Consider the following 19,489-nt stretch of genomic DNA (forward strand, 5'->3'; position numbering starts at 1 on the left):
AGGCCATCAGATGATAAACCAAGGCTGGATTTGGATTAATGACCTAGAGGTAGGGTGACCAGATGTCCCATTTTTATAGGGACAGTCCCGTTTTTTGGGACTTTTTCTTATATAGGCACCTGTTACCCCCCACCCCTGTCCTTTTTTTCACAGTTGCTATCTAGTCACCCTACCTAGAGGTGAAAACCTCTCTAACCAATTACCAACCCAAAACTAGATCTTTGTAACTAGCAGCACTGATAGATCTGCCTGGTAGCTAAAACCCAGCCTGCATTCTTCCTACTTTGTGCCTATTCCCCTATTCAATGCTAACAGCAATTCTGTACTCCGGACATAGCTGGCAACTTCATTGATGGTACAGGAGGCAAAGTAAACATCTGTTTCAGACATGCCAAACCCCTGGGGAAAAAAAACACAGAAATTGGGCTTGGTTTTGGCTTAATTGGCTTGTGAGTTGCTTGTTGGCTAGTTTTTGGCTTGTTGCTTGTTGTAGCTTATTGCTTCTTTTTTTTTATTGGCTCCCGGCAAGCAGGGGCAAGGGGGGAGAGAGTCGGGGTGCACTGTGGGTCTACCATAGTCCCAGACTGCACGCCCGGGGGAATCTAGTCACATAGTGTTGGGGTTCTTAGAGAATGGCTTGTTTTGGCCTTGTTTTGAAATGGGATTAGCTTGATTGTTGGCTTATTGTGAAAGTCAGGGTGGTTATTTACCACGTGAAAGTTGGCAACAGTGATCTGTTTCCGCAGCTGCAGCATGTTGATTCGGCGGTGCTGACAGCAGAAAAAACTGGGTCTAGGCTGGGAGAATGGACCTTAGAGTCAGCAAACAAAATTGATATGCAAAAGAGGGAGAAGAGATTTGTTCCCTTGTGAAGAAAGACCACTGAACATAAAATGATACATGTGATACAGACGGCCCAAGTGTGTGAACAGACACAACAGGCCAAATTAATCCTGGTTGTAGCTCTAAAAAAGTTGCAAATTGCTCCCATATAAATGGAGCAGTAACTCTGAAACCTAATGGTAAAAAAGCCAGCACAATTATTTGCTACTGAGCCCTTTTGCAGGAATATCTGCCTCAGCTGCATAGGTACCAAAATTTCTCCTTGAAATCAATGGAAGTTGCACCTGAAGGTAGATGGGCTCAAATTGTCCAGTAATATACCTCTATTGCCCCAGAGAGTCACAGTAAAACAAACTGAGTCAATGGAGAATGCCTCACTAAGGACTAGATTGAAGGTGTTCAGCACAGGCCAGGCCTGCATTGGGAGTGAAGCAGAGCTCCACAGTGTCACACAGAGCACCAGAATCACTCTGCTTCCAGAGCAACCCAGTGGGGAAGTCTGCTGGGTCTCAGCAGTGTAGACGTTAGAGTCTAGGCTCCAGCCTGCGCCCAATTTCCAGCCCTACACCGTGTGCCCCATAAGCCCAAGTTAGTTGACTATGCTTTGAAATTCGCTGCTGCTCCTTTGCTGTGTACCATATAGAGAACTAGATAGTGAATCCTACATTTAATAGAGCTGTTATTTAAGGTATTTTGCAAAAAGCAAATCTGAGTATTTTATTTGTGTAAACGTGCTCTGAATTCCTGTATAGGAATGGTGATTAAAATTGCTACTTTGCTCTTTCTATGACCAGTTCACGTAAAGCAATGTTCAGATTGGCATGTAATGAAAAAGGAACCTGCTACCCAATATACTGGAAAATTAATTTTCCATCTGAAAGAGTATAAATCATTTTGGCCTTGCAATGTAGCAAAATAGCTGCTGATAAAATCTCATTTGAACTTTTTTGGCCTCTATGCAATGGGAAGTGCTGTTATTAAAGTGTGTCCTTGTGTCTGTTTCTGAATGTGAACGGAGATTTTCAAAAATGTCCAAGTGACATACAGGGGCGTACTCAGGGATTTAAATTTGACCACGCTTGGAGGGGTATGTTCTCCGCCTCCGCCACAGCCCTGGGGCCCATGCTCCTGCTTGCCTCCCCTTTTGCATACTCCTGGTGTCATAAAAGCACAAGAACCATGGGACTTTCACTTAAGTGCTTTTGGAAACCACACCTGGAGCTGCCACTTTTGTGGGATTTTCATACAACAGGTGTGTACAAATTTTGCAGGGCCAAAGCTTTGAAAATGTAGATTTAGACTAATCCATTAGGTCAGATAATCTTGACCATTCTGTACATACTTTGTATCTTGCAGTTACAAGCTATCCTGCACACGGGCTATGTGTTATGCTTTTTGTCATCGCAGAATTGTTTTTTTTCCTTACTTTTGAAAAGAATAAGAACAAAAGATATAGCCCTCCTCCTCCATGGAAAGCTCACAGGAGAAAGAATGGGCCCAGAAAACCCTGGGAAGTTCAGCCCATGGACTTCACAACTATATTTCTTCTGGGGCACAGTAGTTAAAGGTCCCACATCCCCAATCCCAAATATCCTGGGCAATCATGAGGAAGGGAAACTCTAGTTTTCCCCCACAGTGGAATAGCTTCTGCAGGGGCTGTTCTCCTGCTAGCTAGCTATTCTCAACCCTGCACAAACCCACATCTTTTGGGAATTGCAGTCATGAAATGTAGGTTAATGCTACTGTAGGTATTAGTCCCACATTAATGGAGGGGTAGTGCTGTGCTCAGATATCAGCTGCCACCTGGAGGGGACCAGGTCCTTCCCCCTAGCAATTCTTTCCCCCACTCTTTCCACAAGAGCCTGGGCTATAGAGTCCCAACCTTACAAAGGGGAGGAAGAGGAAGTTCCATTGGTTCAGAAGGGGTAGGGGGCCTACAGCAGAATCATTGCCCCCACATGACCAACCCACAGATTCTGGCTCTCTTCTGATTGCATTACTGAAGAAAAGCACAGGGTTGATGGTATCAAAATGAAAACAGATGCCAGTTTGGAGTTTCCCCCGATATTCTTAAAGTATTAGGAATAAAACTAAGAGGAAAAGCAAAGAGTTTACTTAGATGACATAGGAACTAAATGATTTCAGAGTCACTGTGATCATTGAGGACCCCCTTAAATCAGAAACACTTGAAAATTGATCCACAAAATTTATCATCTGGATTGCACATAAACTAATTTGCATGAATATCAGATTGGTAAAACAAAAAAAAGAAGAAGGAACTGTCTTGCTTGCTTTACATCACCTGAGCCAACTTAGTTACTGGAATCCAAACGTTTGTTTACTCTGACAACATAGGGGCATTGAGCAACCTTTTCTTTTGTTGATCAAAGCATACTGGGGAGTGGGAGGGGGACTGATCTTATAAAGAGACACAGTGTTGGTCTCATGTTTTACTCCATCATTCCAGCAAGGTTTATGACTGCAAAATGAAGCTGTTCTTAGTAAGCTGCTTGCTGGCTTGTTGTGGTTGCCAAGTCTGGGCAGCGAGCAGAGAGTATTACATTGGGATTACAGAGACCATTTGGAACTATGCACCTGGGAATAAAAATATAATATCTGGGCAGCTTTTTTCAGAAGAAGAGTAAGTAACATTCAGTTTGTGCTAACTACATATAAATGCTCTTGACTTTACAATAATGGTTGGTGTAGACACTGCTGGTTTAGAAACTGATCCAAAGCCCATTGAAGTCAATGAAAAGATTCCCATTGTTCTGAACGGCTTGTGAATCAGATCCTTATTCCTAGTCATTTTCTACAGGGCTTGTAAGGGGTCTTCTGTTTTTCCTAACATGTTAAAAATTCATTTGTATTTATGGAAGAAGAGCCTCTCAGACTAGGCGCCCATTCACGTCAGCAAAACTCCCATTGGAATACAGTACGATTACAACAGATGCCTTTGCTGATTAAGGATGGCAGGATCAGGCCCTGAATGTCTCATGATGTGTAATTTCGATCTCTCAATAAATAGATAAGATGCTGCATGTGCATATATTTACTTAAGGTAGGATTTTTTTTTTTAAATGGTGGCTGTGAAAACTCAGAATTTTACAGCACTGAAGCTGTGCTATTCAGCTGTCTCTGAGCTTTGACTATTTTAGTTAATCCCATTTGTACTGAGATATGCATCATTGGTTTAATTTCAGATTATTTTGTTCACAATTCCTTTTACACAGTAGATGTTTTTCTGTTGATTTATTTTTAACATTGAGACTCTCCTTTCTGTCTGCCAGTACAATGGAATCCTGCTCCTGTATGTGACATCAAAATGCTAAGAGACCAGGATCAATCACTGTATAAGTAGGAGAGAAACTAACTGCAGATCCTGAAGTGAGCTCTGTATTGGCAGACCCTTGCATTCCTCCAGAGAGGCGCTTCCTGTGGACACAGGGTTCCACACACACAGGGCTCACTGCAAGAGCAGGGCCTTAGTCTGTGCTAGTGAAAAAGATACAAGAGACAGGGTCTAGTCAAAAATAGATATAATTCATAAGGAGGGGAAACGGAAAAGCATCTCAGAAGGAGAGAAAATGGAAGTAGGACTATTAAGAAGTCTACTGTAAATAGATTTTGCAGACTGTTTGAAGAGTCTGGTATATTTTGTTGGCAATCCCCTGACATTTGCTGTATGTTTCTTCTGGATCACCTTGAATTCCTATGTTTAATGGTTTCACAATTTTGCTGGAGATTTTCTGCTAAGGTCATAAGAGTTTCTGCACTATTCAGTTTTAGAATTACACTGTAGTGTAGAAAAAAAACATTTGTTTCTCACATGGCAGAGACACTTTGGTATTCCAACGTTATTCATGAAGTGATGAGTTGGATAAGAGTAGCACAAGACATGCAATAGTTGGTAAGATGATTACACACAGATGTGTAAATCAGCCACAAGTGTGAGAATACATCTCACTCACATAACTACATCTGGAACCTAAACAGAATCTGAAATAAAAGAACCCACCAGCTGCAGGTCAGCAACAAACTGCTTCTTTAGTGTTTTTGCCACAGAGACAAGGACTTAATATGGTTACTACCATCCCATATTTTGTAATGTACATAGACCATTATGATGGATTATTTGACACAGTTATTTAGAATCCTAGTATATAGGATTGTTACTTCAGTTGTAAACTCTATGAGGGAGTGACCATCATTTTGTTCAGAGCCTAACACAACGGGCAGTACTGCCATACAAATAATATTAGTATATAATACACATGCTTTAGATATTCAATCCTGTCTTAATGAGGGGAAGGGATATTGTCAGGGCATGAAAGCTTTCACCTACTTCTGCAGAGTATGGAAACTTTCACTACAGATCCTGAGACCACATCAAATTTGTGTGTTTTTACATTTTGCTGTAAACTTGAAACCTCACACTAAGTTCATGGAGAACTTTATGAATCTTCCAAATGCACCTGGGCATGTTTATGGTTTTAGTCTTAAAACTGAGTGCAACTCATCAGTTTTGGCAGAGTTTTGATTTATGTTTTTTGTTTGAACCCCAACAAATATCAGGGGTTGAGAGTGCCAGCTGAAGAAAAGGCTAGCATAAGTACAGCAATGCAGCACCAGCACTGGCTAGGAGCCCAAGTCCTCATGAGGGACTTAAACTGGCTATATACGATGCAATGAACTGAGCCATACTGACACAAGCATGTGGAATGATTTCATGCTTCTAACTGATAAAGAAAGATAAATCTCAAAAAGTCTGACATCCTAGAACTGTGGGGCTGTGAACTCATGCATATTTGAAGAGTGACATCCGCAATTTCACTGTCAGTCACCCTCTAAGACATTCACCACCTTCATTTGTCAGAAGAACAATAAGTACTGTTTCCTCTATCCCAAATGGGCTGAAGAGTGGGGGTGTTTGTACAGAGTGAAAGGAAGACCAAGGTAATGAGGAGGATGGACAATGGTGAGGTAACATTGGGACAGGTGGAGAAAGGAAAGAGAAAACACTGAATAGCATATAAATAGTCAGTGGGGAAGAATAAGAAATTAAGTGTTTTGAAGAAAGAAAATTTTAGAGAAAAAAATAAAAAGTGAAATATTTTAAAAGGGTGACAAATTAAGACTGAGCAAAAATATGGACAATTAAAAAGAGATGCATCAAATAAGATAGAAAAAAGATGAATCAAAAAAGAAAATAAGGGAAACTTTCTTTTGGGGTTTTTGGTGGAAGAGTTTGAATTTTTTCACTCTAAACAACATTCCTTCTTCAGACATAACCCGCATGGGATACTATCGATTAGTCTCATTCTCTTTCCTAGAACTATAGGCATGAAGCATGAAGCCAGTGATCCAACAAACAGCTGGATGGGAAACGGAATGCGAGTAAATGGTCTGAAGTCTGAAGAGCAAAATGCTGAGCAATGCTGTCAGATGACACATTTGCACTCCTCTTATTTGCTTTGTGACAAACTACAGAGGACCAAATCCATCCCTGGTATAAATTTACTCAACTCAGTAGGGTTATATTTGTGATGAATTTGGCCCATCTCATTTTCAACTGCTCCTAAACTCTCACTCTTTTCCTGAACCCTCAGGCTATGAGAGTGTGTTTTTATGAATCCTATTATCTATTAGGGGAGAGAAAGAAAAGAACACAATGCAACTATCAACAGGAAGCCTTACAAGTAAACACTAATTATTTATACAGTCCAAGAAGAGCCATAACATGCTCCCTAATTTTAATTTGTGTCTGGCAAAGCTTCCTGAAATCTGACTTCCAGTAACTCACCCTCTTGCTCTGAGTCTGTGCTCTCCAATTACACAGAGCTCCTTATCAGTCCTTTGAAGCTGTGTGATTGACAGACTGAACAAATTGTGCCTACCCAGGGTTCAGCCCAACGATAAATGCTTTGGATTTTGTACAAACAAATTACACATAGGAGTAGAAATCAGAGGAATTTTGAATTTCAGAATGTCAAACGTTTTCCTAATTAGGGGATTGATTCCTCCCAGAATAATCCTTACTCCAGCAATTAGTCTTTTTGAAACAACTAGGGCAGGGACGGGCAAACTTTCTGGCCTGAGGGCCACATTGGGTTTCCAAAATTGTATGGAGGGCTGGTTAGGGGAGGCGGTGCCTCCCCCAAACAGCCAGGCATGGCCCGGCCCCTGACCCTATCCAACCCCCCCTGCTTCTCACCCTGGGACTCCTACCCCATCCAACCCCCCTGTTCCTTGTCCCCTGATGGCCCCTCCGGGACTCCTGCCCCATCCACCACCCCCTGTTCTCTGTCCCCTGACAGCCCCTGGACCCCCCTGTCCCTGACTGTCCCCTGCCGCCCCATCCAACCCCTCCTCTCATTCCTGACTGCCCCCCCGGGACTCCTGCCCCATCCAACCACCCATTCTCCCTGTCCCCTGACCGCCCCCAGAACCCCTGCCCCTGACTACCCCCTGCCACTCCATCCAATCCCTGCCCTTCCTGACTGCCCCCCCGAGACCCCTGCCCCCATTCAACCCCCCTGTTCCCCACCCTCTGACCGCCCCGACCCCTATCCACACCCCCGCCCCTGACCACCCCCTCAAACTCCCCTGCCCTCTATCCAACCCCCTCTTCCCTCTTATTGCGCTGCCTGGAGCACCGGTGGCTGGCGGCACTACATCTGCGCTGCCTGGCTGGAGCCAGCCACGCACCGCGCAGCACAGAGCACCGGGTCAGGCCCAGCTCTGCAGCTGCGCTGCCCTAGGAACTTGCAGCCCCGCCGCCCAGGAGCATTGCGCCCGCGGTGCAGTGAGCTGAGGCTGAGCGGAGGGGGAACAGAAAGGGCTGGGACGGGGGCTGGCCTCCCAGGCCAGGAGCTCAGGGGCTGGGCACAGGGTCCCGCGGGCTGGATGTGGCCCACGGGCCGTAGTTTGCCCATCTCTGAACTAGGGCAATTGATGTGAGCAGTCATTACATGGGCTATAAGCGTTGCAGGATTTGGCCTAAATATCCTAGTTAACAGTATTAGCACCATGTTGACAATCATGTAATCAACCATGAGTCAGTGCTAGCAGTTTCCCTGGCCATTGTAGACAGAGGCTTTTTAAAAATACACTTGCTTGCTTCCCCTTCCACTGATGACATTGAAGTCTATGGCTAAACTCCTGCCAACTTCAGTGATGGTAGGATCAGGGGCTCACAGTTCGCTTTCAATTGTCACACCTTCAGTGTGTGTGCCAGGCTTACTCATTCTCAAGGCCAGTCTACACTGAAACAAGTTTAGGTTTTATACCATCTCTCCAGGCATACTAACTTGGATGATTTTGCAAAACAAAAAACTAGGGGCAGCTTGGATCTGGTTCCTATTTAATATAAGCTATCAAAGCTCAAGGAGAATTACAGAAAAAGTTTTGAATCATCTCTAATAAAATGGATTCACCAAGGGAAGGTCATGCCTGACTAATCTAATCACCTTTTATGATGAGATTACTGGTTCTGTGGATGAAGGGAAAGCAGTGGATGTATTGTTTCTTGACTTTAGCAAAGCTTTTGACACGGTCTCCCATAGTATTCTTGTCACCAAGTTAAGGAAGTATGGGCTGGATGAATGCACTATAAGGTGGGTAGAAAGCTGGCTAGATTGTCGGGCTCAACGGGTAGTGATCAATGGCTCCATGTCTAGTTGGCAGCCGGTATCAAGTGGAGTGCCCCAAGGGTCGGTCCTGGGGCCGGTTTTATTCAATATCTTCATAAATGATCTAGAGGATGGTGTGGATTGCACTCTCAGCAAATTTGCGGATGATACTAAACTGGGAGGAGTGGTAGATACGCTGGAGGGGAGGGATAGGATACAGAAGGACCTAGACCAATTGGAAGATTGGGCCAAAAGGAATCTGATGAGGTTCAATAAGGATAAGTGCAGGGTCCTGCACTTAGGACGGAAGAACCCAATGCACAGCTACAGACTAGGGACCGAATGGCTAGGCAGCAGTTCTGCGGAAAAGGACCTAGGGGTGACAGTGGACGAGAAGCTGGGTATGAGTCAGCAGTGTGCCCTTGTTGCCAAGAAGGCCAATGGCATTTTGGGATGTATAAGTAGGGGCATAGCGAGCAGATCGAGGGACGTGATCGTTCCCCTCTATTCGACATTGGTGAGGCCTCATCTGGAGTACTGTGTCCAGTTTTGGGCCCCACACTTCAAGAAGGATGTGGATAAATTGGAGAGAGTCCAGCGAAGGGCAACAAAAATGATTAGGGGACTGGAACACATGAGTTATGAGGAGAGGCTGAGGGAGCTGGGATTGTTTAGCCTGCAGAAGAGAAGAATGAGGGGGGATTTGATAGCTGCTTTCAACTACCTGAAAGGGGGTTCCAAAGAGGATGGCTTTAGACTGTTCTCAATGGTAGCAGATGACAGAACGAGGAGTAATGGTCTCAAGTTGCAGTGGGGGAGGTTTAGATTGGATATTAGGAAAAACTTTTTCACTAAGAGGGTGGTGAAACACTGGAATGCGTTACCTAGGGAGGTGGTAGAATCTCCTTCCTTAGAGGTTTTTAAGGTCAGGCTTGACAAAGCCCTGGCTGGGATGATTTAACTGGGAATTGGTCCTGCTTTGAGCAGGGGGTTGGACTAGATGACCTTCTGGGGTCCCTTCCAACCCTGATATTCTATGATTCTATGATTCTATGATTCTATGAAAATAGTGAACCTGCAAAAGGGCATCTTCCTTTTAAAACTCACAGATTCAAAGGACACAGTCCTGTTGTCCTTATTCAGTGGAGCCAACAGGAGTGAATTTAAGAGTACATAAATGCTAATACTTGCATCACATAAACAACATCCAACTGAGCCAAAATTTCCCCAACTATAGCCTGTAATCTCTTCCATAAATACCTGACCCAGGCCAGTACTTAGGGAGATACATCTATAGTTCTCCCTGACTGGCACAGCCTGTATCAGCCACCTCAATAAAGAATATCCTTAATGTTCTTTCTACACCTAAGTAATATCTCTTTTCCACTTCGAGGGACTCAAAAGCTACCGTAACCTAATAATGGAAGTAACAGTTTTATCATTTGTAATGAGATTTAAAGAAATTAAGGTATAAATGTAATATGTTATTTCAATAACGTGTATGCACTTTCCATGTAATTTGTGAGCAACATACACACTGTATTTATGGAAACATAAGAAGAGATGGAGCCAAACTCCCTTGTATTTATATTCCTGCATGGGACAAGGAGATTCAGGGTTTTTTTCTTAGCCAAGTTTTGCTTTAAGGTAAAATAACCCATTTCAGTTTAAGATTCAGGATTAATTGAACCCCCAAGGAGATTACCTAGATTCCTGGGGCTCTGTCTGCTGGCAGCTCCTGGTAGGGAGGGGGAGTCAAAGCAAACGCAGAGTCTGCCCGGCAACCAGTAGGGAGCGAGATGCCCCTCCCAGGGATTCAGGAAAGGGGAGAAGCCATTTTTGAGTCAGTCTGGAGCCAGCCAGGGCAAGGGCAGGACTGGCTGTGTGGGGAGCTCGTGAGTCCCAGGCCTGCATACAGGGTTCCACCCTGAAAACTGGCCTCTAGGGACCTGAAAACAAGATCCCTCAGCTGGGCTTTTCCTTCTCTACTGACGATTCCCAGTTTGTAGAGTTTTCCTGGGAAACTTCCCCAGCCAGGCTGAGTTTGCCCTCCAGCTCCCTAGGTGAGACCAGTCACCACATGGTCAGCTCTGCTCTGGCTGCTAGTCCAGGGCTGCTGCCTGCTGTGAGTGTGTCTGGATGCTGGGCTAGGAGACGACAGTTTGGATTTTAGTACAGTTGTGTAACCTGCACCTTGAGCCCTGCACCCCTTTGTGGTGAGGGGAAATCCTGGGACCGAAGCAGCCTGACTCCTGCCTGAAGAGGATCCCTGCCAGCAGAGATCAGCCCCTCTGCAGTGACTGAGGAGTCCAGAGTCATCTCTGAACCTGCGGGTCATTCATGGAGTTTGTGAATGTACCACCTTTTAGTTGGTCAGTCAGGGAATTCATTTTGGGGACCCCCTACTCCCTGGACTGTCTTCTCAAGCCAGGGAGTAAGGGTTTGGGGATTTTATAACCTGCTGCATATTAAACCTGTAGAGGGATTTAACACCTTCTCCCACTTGTGAGTCCTTTGGGCTGTACTGAACCCAGTCAGCCACCCTGCTAAACCACTGCAGAGAAGAATTTTGTGGTCTTAGGTCATCAAGGGCCCCAACAAAGTACGCATACCAATGGGATGCTAATCTTACATTTGCTACATCAAGTCACGTGACTGGGGAAAGTCACAGGTATTAGCAGCATGGGCACTGGTGACACTAAAAATAGTGTTTTACCCTGTTAAGTTATATTTGTCTCCTGTTTAATATAATTATTGTGTTGAATATATGGTATGTGTTTGTGTTATTTCTTGGAAGTCTCCAACTATCTGGCAAGTAAGTGGGGATTACCCTGTGGTTACAATTTTCCTCCCAAGCTGTCCTGGTGACCCTGCCAGGAAGGAGCAAAGGGGCGTGGAGGCGCACCGCCAAATAAATTCATGGGGAAAAAATAAAGAAGATACACCCTGCTGAGTGGGTGGCGGGATCCAGAAGAACCCAGACCTGTCCATCAAAACTTGTAAGCAGATTAGCATTAAAGAAGGTAACCGGTAAAGAGGGGGAGCTACAAAGATATATTCAAAAAAGTTGAAAACCGTCCCTCATTTTCTTTGAGCATGTATGAAGAACTCAGAATATACCAAAAGAACTCAGAAAATACTATCATCCCCCTATGAACAGTAGGTAGAAAAATCTGTATCCGTATCAAATGTTTAGTCTCTCCCTTATTTAGATTACGAGCTCTTTGGTGCAGGAACTGTCTTTTCGGTATGTATTTGTACACTATCTAGCCAATGGAGCCCTGATTCATGATTGGGGCTCGGGGTGCTATCATGATACAAATAATAATATCCCTGGCGTTTTAACAGATTCATTTTCAAGAATCAGTGTATTCTGACAGGGCTGTGTTTGTTTTCTCTGCAGACAAGCCAGAGTTTTTCTCCAAAGAGGCCCGGACAGAATAGGAAGCACTTACAAAAAAGCTGTCTACACACAGTTCACTGATAACTCCTTTAACAAAACAGTTGAGAAGCCTTCCTGGTTGGGGTTCCTAGGCCCAATTATCAAGGCAGAAGTTGGAGATTTCATTATCGTCCACTTGAAAAACTTTGCTTCTAGATCCTATACTCTTCATCCACATGGTGTGAAATACACTAAAGAAAATGAAGGTAAATTCCAGCTGATTCTGTCCAGATTTTAATCAGTACTTCAAAAGTCCCATTGACTTCAGTGGGATTCCTTGTAGCAATGAAGACTGCTCAAGTAAGTAAAGATTATAGAATTAGGATTTAAGAGAGGACTTAATCAAAAGAAGATAAGATTCAATTAGGGACATTTCCGAGATCACAGGGAAGGTTTTACAAGGGCCAAAATATGAAATGAATAGGAACCCACTAAGGTCCTATCGATCTGCAAAGAGGACAATTTTTGATCAACACTTCAGCAAACAAGGTTGATAGGTGAGACACAGGGCCACTAAGGTAATTTGAATAAAATTGATGTTAACATGGAAAAAGAAATTAAGCAATGGACACTAAATGGAAACCCATTTAACTTCAAATAAAAATACAAAGTGAATTTTATCTCTTTAATATGTAATGATAAAGGTATAACTCAAGACATTTCTAGAAGCTACTGTACGTTACTTAGATTTATAGGGCAAAATCCTGGTGGAATACTGTAGTGACTTTAATGCGACTAGTGCTTATTTAATAGAGCACCCATCACAAATGCCAGAGATAACTCAAGAGCTGGAACTGAGCCACAGGTGTAAATCCTCAGTTGGTGAAAATTGTCACCGTTCTATTGAAGTCAATGACTGTTGCCCCCATACTAACGTTCGGTGTGGGTGTTTTGGTTGGCTAGCTCCCAGTACTAAAAGGGGAAGGGTCGATGGGAAATCAGGACCCTGAGACTGATAGTCCCCAGGAACAATGGGGAGGGGCCAATGCTCCAGATCAGCCTGAATGACAGGGCGGGCAGGCTAATCAGGGAGTCAGGAGGCCAGGGGGGTCCTGTCCTCTGTGTGAACTGGAATTGCCTAGGTCAGACAGAGTGGGGCCGAGCTAAGGAGAAAGCGGGGGCCCAAGCTGAGCTGGGGAGCAGAGCAGTACCAGATCCAGAGGGGCCAGAAAAGAAGGTCAGGAAGCAGGTCAGAGTTGGGAGCAGGGCTGCAGCCACAGAGCCAGAGACACAGTCCAGGGAGAGCAGATCCTGTGCTGGGAGCAGAGCTGCAGCCACAGAGCCAGGTGTGGTGAGCAACTGGAGCCAGCCAAGGTAATACCCTGGGCAAAGGGCCCAGCGCAGAAAGACTCCCCCAGCCAAGGGTTCTTGCAGGCCAGACTGGGAGGGGGATCTTAACCTGACGGGGGGCTGATGCTGAGAAGAAGGGTACCACCACCCAAAGCCCTGAGATGTGTGGCCACCCCCAGAGCAAGTGTCCAACCCGCAGCATCCCTGCAGCAGAGCCAGGGCTTGAGAAGGAGGCCTGGGACCTACAAGGAACAGACTGTGAACTGCCCTGACATTCCAGAGACACTGTTTGTAACGTTTCCTACCACAGAGGGGGGTGATGTTTTCCTTTGACCTTTCCCATTTTTCCTTATTCTTTTTTAATTAATTGGTGGATTAAATAACTTTTAATAGCATTTGCTTTAAATTGTATGTAATGATCAGTGGGTCAGGGAAGTGCTCAGTGCAGAGAGAGTACCCCAGAGTGGGGACACCCTAGCCCCTGTGCTAGGTGACCGCAGCAGTGCTGGGGGGTTGAGCCCCCCAGAAATCCGGGGCCCAGCCGGGTTACGAGGACTCTGCCAGACAGGAGAGTGGAAGGGGAGCCCTCAAGGGCAGGGAGGCCTCTGGGTAAAGGAAGTGGGAGAGAGGACTCAGATCCTTTCACTATCCCACCTCACCGGAGTAGTGCAGAAGCCGGGAAAGTTTCCCACAATAGCAGGACCATTCCCCCACTTACATTTGGAAGTCTGGACTATGTTACTGCCACAATTAGTCAATGTCAAAGCATTACAGGTACAGTGTTACTGACTTCTTTTAGATCATGCACAATCTTCATTTTACAGAGTATAAAATGTCCAAGAGACATCTTCAGTAGCTTTACCTAAAGCACTCACAATCTTGCTTGTAATCTGTCAATCTCATTCCAAACCATGAAGGAGATGTTACCATTGACTGCATTGAATGTTATGTACCCTAGGTGCTTTTTATCCTGACAATACCAAAGATTTGCTAAAGAAAGATGATGCTGTGAAGCCTGGAGAACTGTATACGTACAGATGGGATGTAACAGAAGATCATGGTCCTGCTGAGGGAGATAGTAATTGTATGACCAGGATTTATCACTCACACACAGATGCCCCAAAGGATGTTGCCTCTGGGCTTGTTGGACCTTTGATAACTTGCAGGAAAGGTAAGAGATATAAAATATGTAAACAGCAGGAAGCAGAAAAGTGAAACTTGGTTTCTATTTTCATAAGAGATAGATATTGATGCGTAATGTTGCTATATGCTTTTAAACAGCGTTTGTATTTCATCCCAGAGTCCGCTGCCTTTGAGTAGGAATCCCTGAGTATAGTATGAATTTGTGCATGTTGAATAATTGATATAGCTTGTGAAGTGATTTGGAGTAAGTTGAAATGAAAAGCATAATATGAATATAAGGTATTGATTGTGGGGGTTTGCACATATATAAAATGTAACGTGAAACCTACCAGTTACATGTACATTATTTTGATTTTATTTAAAGCAAAATCTGGTGAAAAGTCTTTCCTCTCATATTTGGCCTTAGAAATGAGCAATAACTTATTATCAAAACACTTTTTGTAGTGTCACTCTACATTATCTTTCTCTTAGAAAGATCTATAGGAGACAGACATACCAACTCTTATTTAAAGGCAACCGGTAAAAATCTACCTTAATGTTACTATAGCTAAGAATTGAGGAAAGGAGCATTTCACCAGCCAGTCAATGAAAATGACTATTTTTCAGGCACACTGGATGGGGGAAGCGATAAACACATTGATGCTGAATTTATCCTTATGTTCTCTGTGATGGATGAAAATTTAAGCTGGTATCTGGATGACAATATTGAGAAATATTGCTCCGAACCTGCCAGAGTTGATAAAGAGAATGAGGACTTCCAGGAGAGCAATAAAATGCACTGTAAGATTTTTTTTTTTTTTAAAGAACTGTTCATCATGTTGTATTCCATTAACATTCCTTTTCTAGTCTCTAAAAGGTAACCGATAGCTAGGTTGTATGTTTAATTAAGCGCTTTATTCTTTTTAGATCTTTTCATATAAAAAGTGAAGGTTTAGGTCCTGCTTCTGCTCCTGTTGAAGTCAATGGGAGTTTTGCCACTGATTTTAGTGTGATCAGGTTTGGGGCAATACTTATTCATACTAGAAACAAAAAGAGCAAGTATCTGGCAGGACCAGAGGTGTGGGAAAACCAAAACCATGTAATTGTGACAAAGGGTATATACAGTGGGTCTGAGTCACCTACCAAGCTGCTCAAATTGCTGTTGAATCTGTACTAGCATAGTTTCCCAGACCACTGTAAGCAGAGCTTTGTTTCCTTCCCCCAAGCATTATACTGTACTCCAAAACACAGTCGGTGCTGCTTAGTGTCACCACAGAAGCTAGCCTTAAATCTGTCCTGAACTAAACATTCATGAAAAGGACTGATGATCACACTGCAAATACTAGCCATGCAGATTAGATATGGATTCAGGTTTTGGAACCCCATGGCCTAATGTGAAAGATGCTCAGAATCAGTTTTGGTTAGAGTTCATCTCTACCTTAATAGTATAGTGGCAGTGATTTTAGTGTTACATAGTTGGCAAGATAACAAGTTTTTGCACAAAGGTCTGTGAGCCCTGTGATGGTGAGTATATAATAAATAGCATTTCTTATTTTTTAAGCAATCAATGGATACATGTATGGATATCTTCCCAATCTCACCATGTGTGAAGAAGACAAAGTGAAATGGCATCTTTTTGGCATGGGTAATGAAGCTGATGTCCACTCAGCCTATTTCCATGGACAGGTTTTTACAGAAAGGAATCACCGCGTTGACTCCATCAGTCTCTTCCCTGCTACGTTTGTTGACGCTCTTATGGTGCCGAAGAACCCTGGGGAATGGCTGCTTAGCTGCCAAGTCAATGATCACATAGAAGGTATGAAATAAATTACTGTCTGTTGTATCTTACAATCTACAAGTGAGCGAAGCATACTTGAGTGCTTTATTTGGCATGCCATAATCATGATACAAAAAACAGAAGAGCCACAGTAAACTTTATATAAGTTGATACAAGACCTGATCCAGAATTGGAATGATCTAACCATTTGAATTAAATGTGCCTGAGCTTACCCTTTACTGAGTCACTTTTGTGTGAATGTTGACATTCGGAAGAACACCATCTGATATATCACAGTCTAGTTAACAAAGCCATCTCACATTCTCAGCAGCTCATCTGGGAATGCATTTACGCTAAGGGCTGAACCAAAGCCCAATGAAGTCAATGAACATGTTGTCACTACTTGGATTCAGTAATATGTGGGCAGGAACTGATTCAGATTCCAAATGTAGATGAGTAAAGCCATGATTTACACTGGATAAGTTTACCTCTGCTTGCAAACGGGGCAAGCTCAGCCAGTGTGAATCGTAGCTTCTTTTATCTACATTGGTTGCTGGCCACCAGTGGCTGAATTGGGGCTCATTCCAAGTTCAGGCAAGGCCATAGTAATTTATTCCTAAAGGGTGGAGGGGAGGCAGGTAAATTCACATTTTAACCTAGATGTTCCTTGGAAAGTTCCTTAGTTTATCAGAGACAGGGTTAATATTTCCATTCTCTCTATATATTCCTATAGCTTCCATTATTTATTAACTATAGCATGACATGCTATTTATTTCAGCCCAGAGCTTTGCACGGCTCTCTCTCCTTCTCTGACTAGGAATTTCCAAAATAAATCCCTGATCAAAAAATCCCTGATTAGAATCTGAGTTAATCGTGTCCCCCACTAATAGTTTAGCCTGATATTGATACGCTATACTCAACTATGCTGAGGAATCAAGTTTCAGTATGGTTCTCCTGACGTGTTTTAATTATGACCAATTTTTTTTAAAAAAATAGGAGCCTAAAAGATAGGCTCCTATATTATTAACATTAGGCACCTAAATAAGTGGCCTGGTTTTCAAGAGTGTGAGCATCCAGCTGGTCAATGGGAGCCATTTGGGTGCTCAGCACTTTTGCAGTATGAACAGGACCTACTTGTAATTTGAAGAACCATTCTGATCTATCAATGCCACTGAACAAGGAGAGAAAAAAAAAAGAAAAAAGAAAAAGACTTCCATTAATGTCAGTGGGCTTTGGATCAGGACTTTATGTATACTCAATGCAAAGTATGGAAAAAATATCAGGTGATAAATATATTATGAAGATTTATACCGTACTTCACGGCCCATTGTGTGGCTTCTTCTCTCCCATCTAAGGCCTGGTCTACACTTAAATGTTTTGCTGACACAGCTATATCAGGCACCCCCAAAAAAACCCCACCCCTCAGACTCCTAACTGATGTAGCTATGCCAGTAAACGCTCTGGTGTAGATGCAGTTATAATGGCAAAAAAGTCCTTTTGTCAGTATAGCTTAGGTTTAAGTTCTTCAGGGAACTGGTTTAAGTTCTTTTGTTGGTATAAACTCCATCTCCCCTAGGAGGGTTTACTGGTACAGTTATACTTGCAAACTGTTTCTAGTTTAGACAAGGCCTAGGAATTTCACAAATGAGTCACTAATTAAGTTCTGAGTGAAAGCAGAGCCAATTTAATATGCTTCAGCCTAGGCAAAATGCTATCTGACAGTCTGTTTTCACTCAATCCTAATCTTATTTGTCACTAATATGAACTGTGCCTTCATAAAACAAAGACATCCTTTACCAGCACATAGCAGCCTGCATTGCATACTATGCACTAATTTGGCTTGGGTGTGGTGTTTCATGTAGCTTGCTTTTGTCTGTGATTTGTATAACTTGCAACAGTGAGTCCTAGGGGAAGGAAACAGACAAATTTTAAATGAGAGAAGAAAAAAAACAAACAAACTAGGGTTCACATAAAATCCCCTCCCACTCCGCTTAAGGTTTGTTGTATTTGTATCTCCCTTTTTTCCTCCCTTCCCCAGGTGGTATGCAGGCCATTTTTGAAGTAAAAGACTGTAAAAAACCTACAACAGATCACAGTGAATATACAAATGTAAGACATTACTATCTTGCAGCTGAGGAAATTATCTGGAACTATGGTCCATCTGCAATAAACCATTTTACAGGACAACAATTAGTTATTGACAGGTAAATACCTCCTATTAAGTAAGAGAGCAGCTATAGACTATTGCTACAAGCAAACAAGCTTTGTTTACAAAAACTGATTTGGTTTGAACATGCTAAATATACACCGTCATAAGGAGCCACTGATTTTTAAGGAAAACCCCATTGTTTTCAGTGCTTCTTAAACATTGATTGCAATATATAGCCCATAACAATTATGCCTGTTACTTCCCTTGAGACCTTGAAGCAAGTTTCATTGTAGCATTAATAACTACACTGGAATGAAGAAATGTTGTATCACCATATATAGACAATCAGGGTCCCTGAAAATTTCAGGACTGGTCATCCATCAGTCTAGGGTGGTAAGAGAATGGGAATCAGTGGCCAGATCCTCAGCTGGTGTAAATTGTCACAGGTCTATTGAAATCAGCAAACAACATATACCAGCTCAGAATCTACCCCTTGTTCTAGATATGATTCTGTTAGCTAAGACTAAGGCCTTCTCTACACTGCCACTTTACTGCGCTGCAACTTTCTTGCTCAGGGGTGTGGAAAAGCAGCCCCCTGAGTGCTGTAAAGTGGCGGTGTAAACAGTGCGGGGGGGGGGGCTTTTTACAGCGCTGGGAGAGCACTCTCCCAGAGTTGGTGCTGCGACTACACAGCCGTGTCAAAGTGCCGCCGCAACTAGTGAAGACATACCCTTAGTCAAGTCATTTAACACCTCTATTCTTCATCTATCAAATGGGTTTAACAACACTTTGTTACCTTCCTGAGCTGAGGCTTAATTAATTAATCTCTGTGAAGTGCTGTGAGATCATTGAATGAACAGGGCAATAACAATTTAAAAAAAAAAAATCCCAGAGTAAGCTTTCATGAAATCTGCAAACTGTTTAATTGTTTTTACAGTCTTATTTCTCTGTGTTCTTGTGTAACTCATAATAAAAATACCTTTTTTCCTAAAACCAGAATAAAAATTACAAAGCACTGGCCAGAAACTATTGTTTGTGGATCTTCTAATGCACTGTGTGCATTAGACTAACAAGACAGGATCTCAGAAAAGAAAGACAAGCTGTAGAGAATTTAATGTAGGGGTCTGGTAGGCTTTTTCTGCCTACTCATGATTCCTTTAATTGCTGTATCAAGCTATAATATGATCTAGAGGGTAGAGCTCTAAAGTGGGACTCAGAAGATCTGGGTTCTATTT

General features: G+C 43.1%; 1 protein-coding gene across 1 annotated transcript in view; it reads left to right on the forward strand.

Moving 5' to 3' along the window:
• The first annotated feature begins 3,329 nt into the window (after positions 1–3,329).
• CP (ceruloplasmin) overlaps positions 3,330–19,489 on the forward strand; it is a 39,621-nt gene continuing 23,461 nt past the window's right edge. Inside the window, exons 1-6 of the mRNA XM_073359716.1 lie at positions 3,330–3,484; positions 11,878–12,122; positions 14,165–14,377; positions 14,956–15,129; positions 15,890–16,144; positions 18,144–18,309. Coding sequence (XP_073215817.1) covers positions 3,330–3,484; positions 11,878–12,122; positions 14,165–14,377; positions 14,956–15,129; positions 15,890–16,144; positions 18,144–18,309 — 1,208 coding nt within the window. The remainder of the gene's footprint in view (positions 3,485–11,877; positions 12,123–14,164; positions 14,378–14,955; positions 15,130–15,889; positions 16,145–18,143; positions 18,310–19,489) is intronic.

The sequence above is a fragment of the Lepidochelys kempii genome, chromosome 9 (assembly GCF_965140265.1).
Source record: "Lepidochelys kempii isolate rLepKem1 chromosome 9, rLepKem1.hap2, whole genome shotgun sequence".
Taxonomy (NCBI): Eukaryota; Metazoa; Chordata; order Testudines; family Cheloniidae; genus Lepidochelys; species Lepidochelys kempii.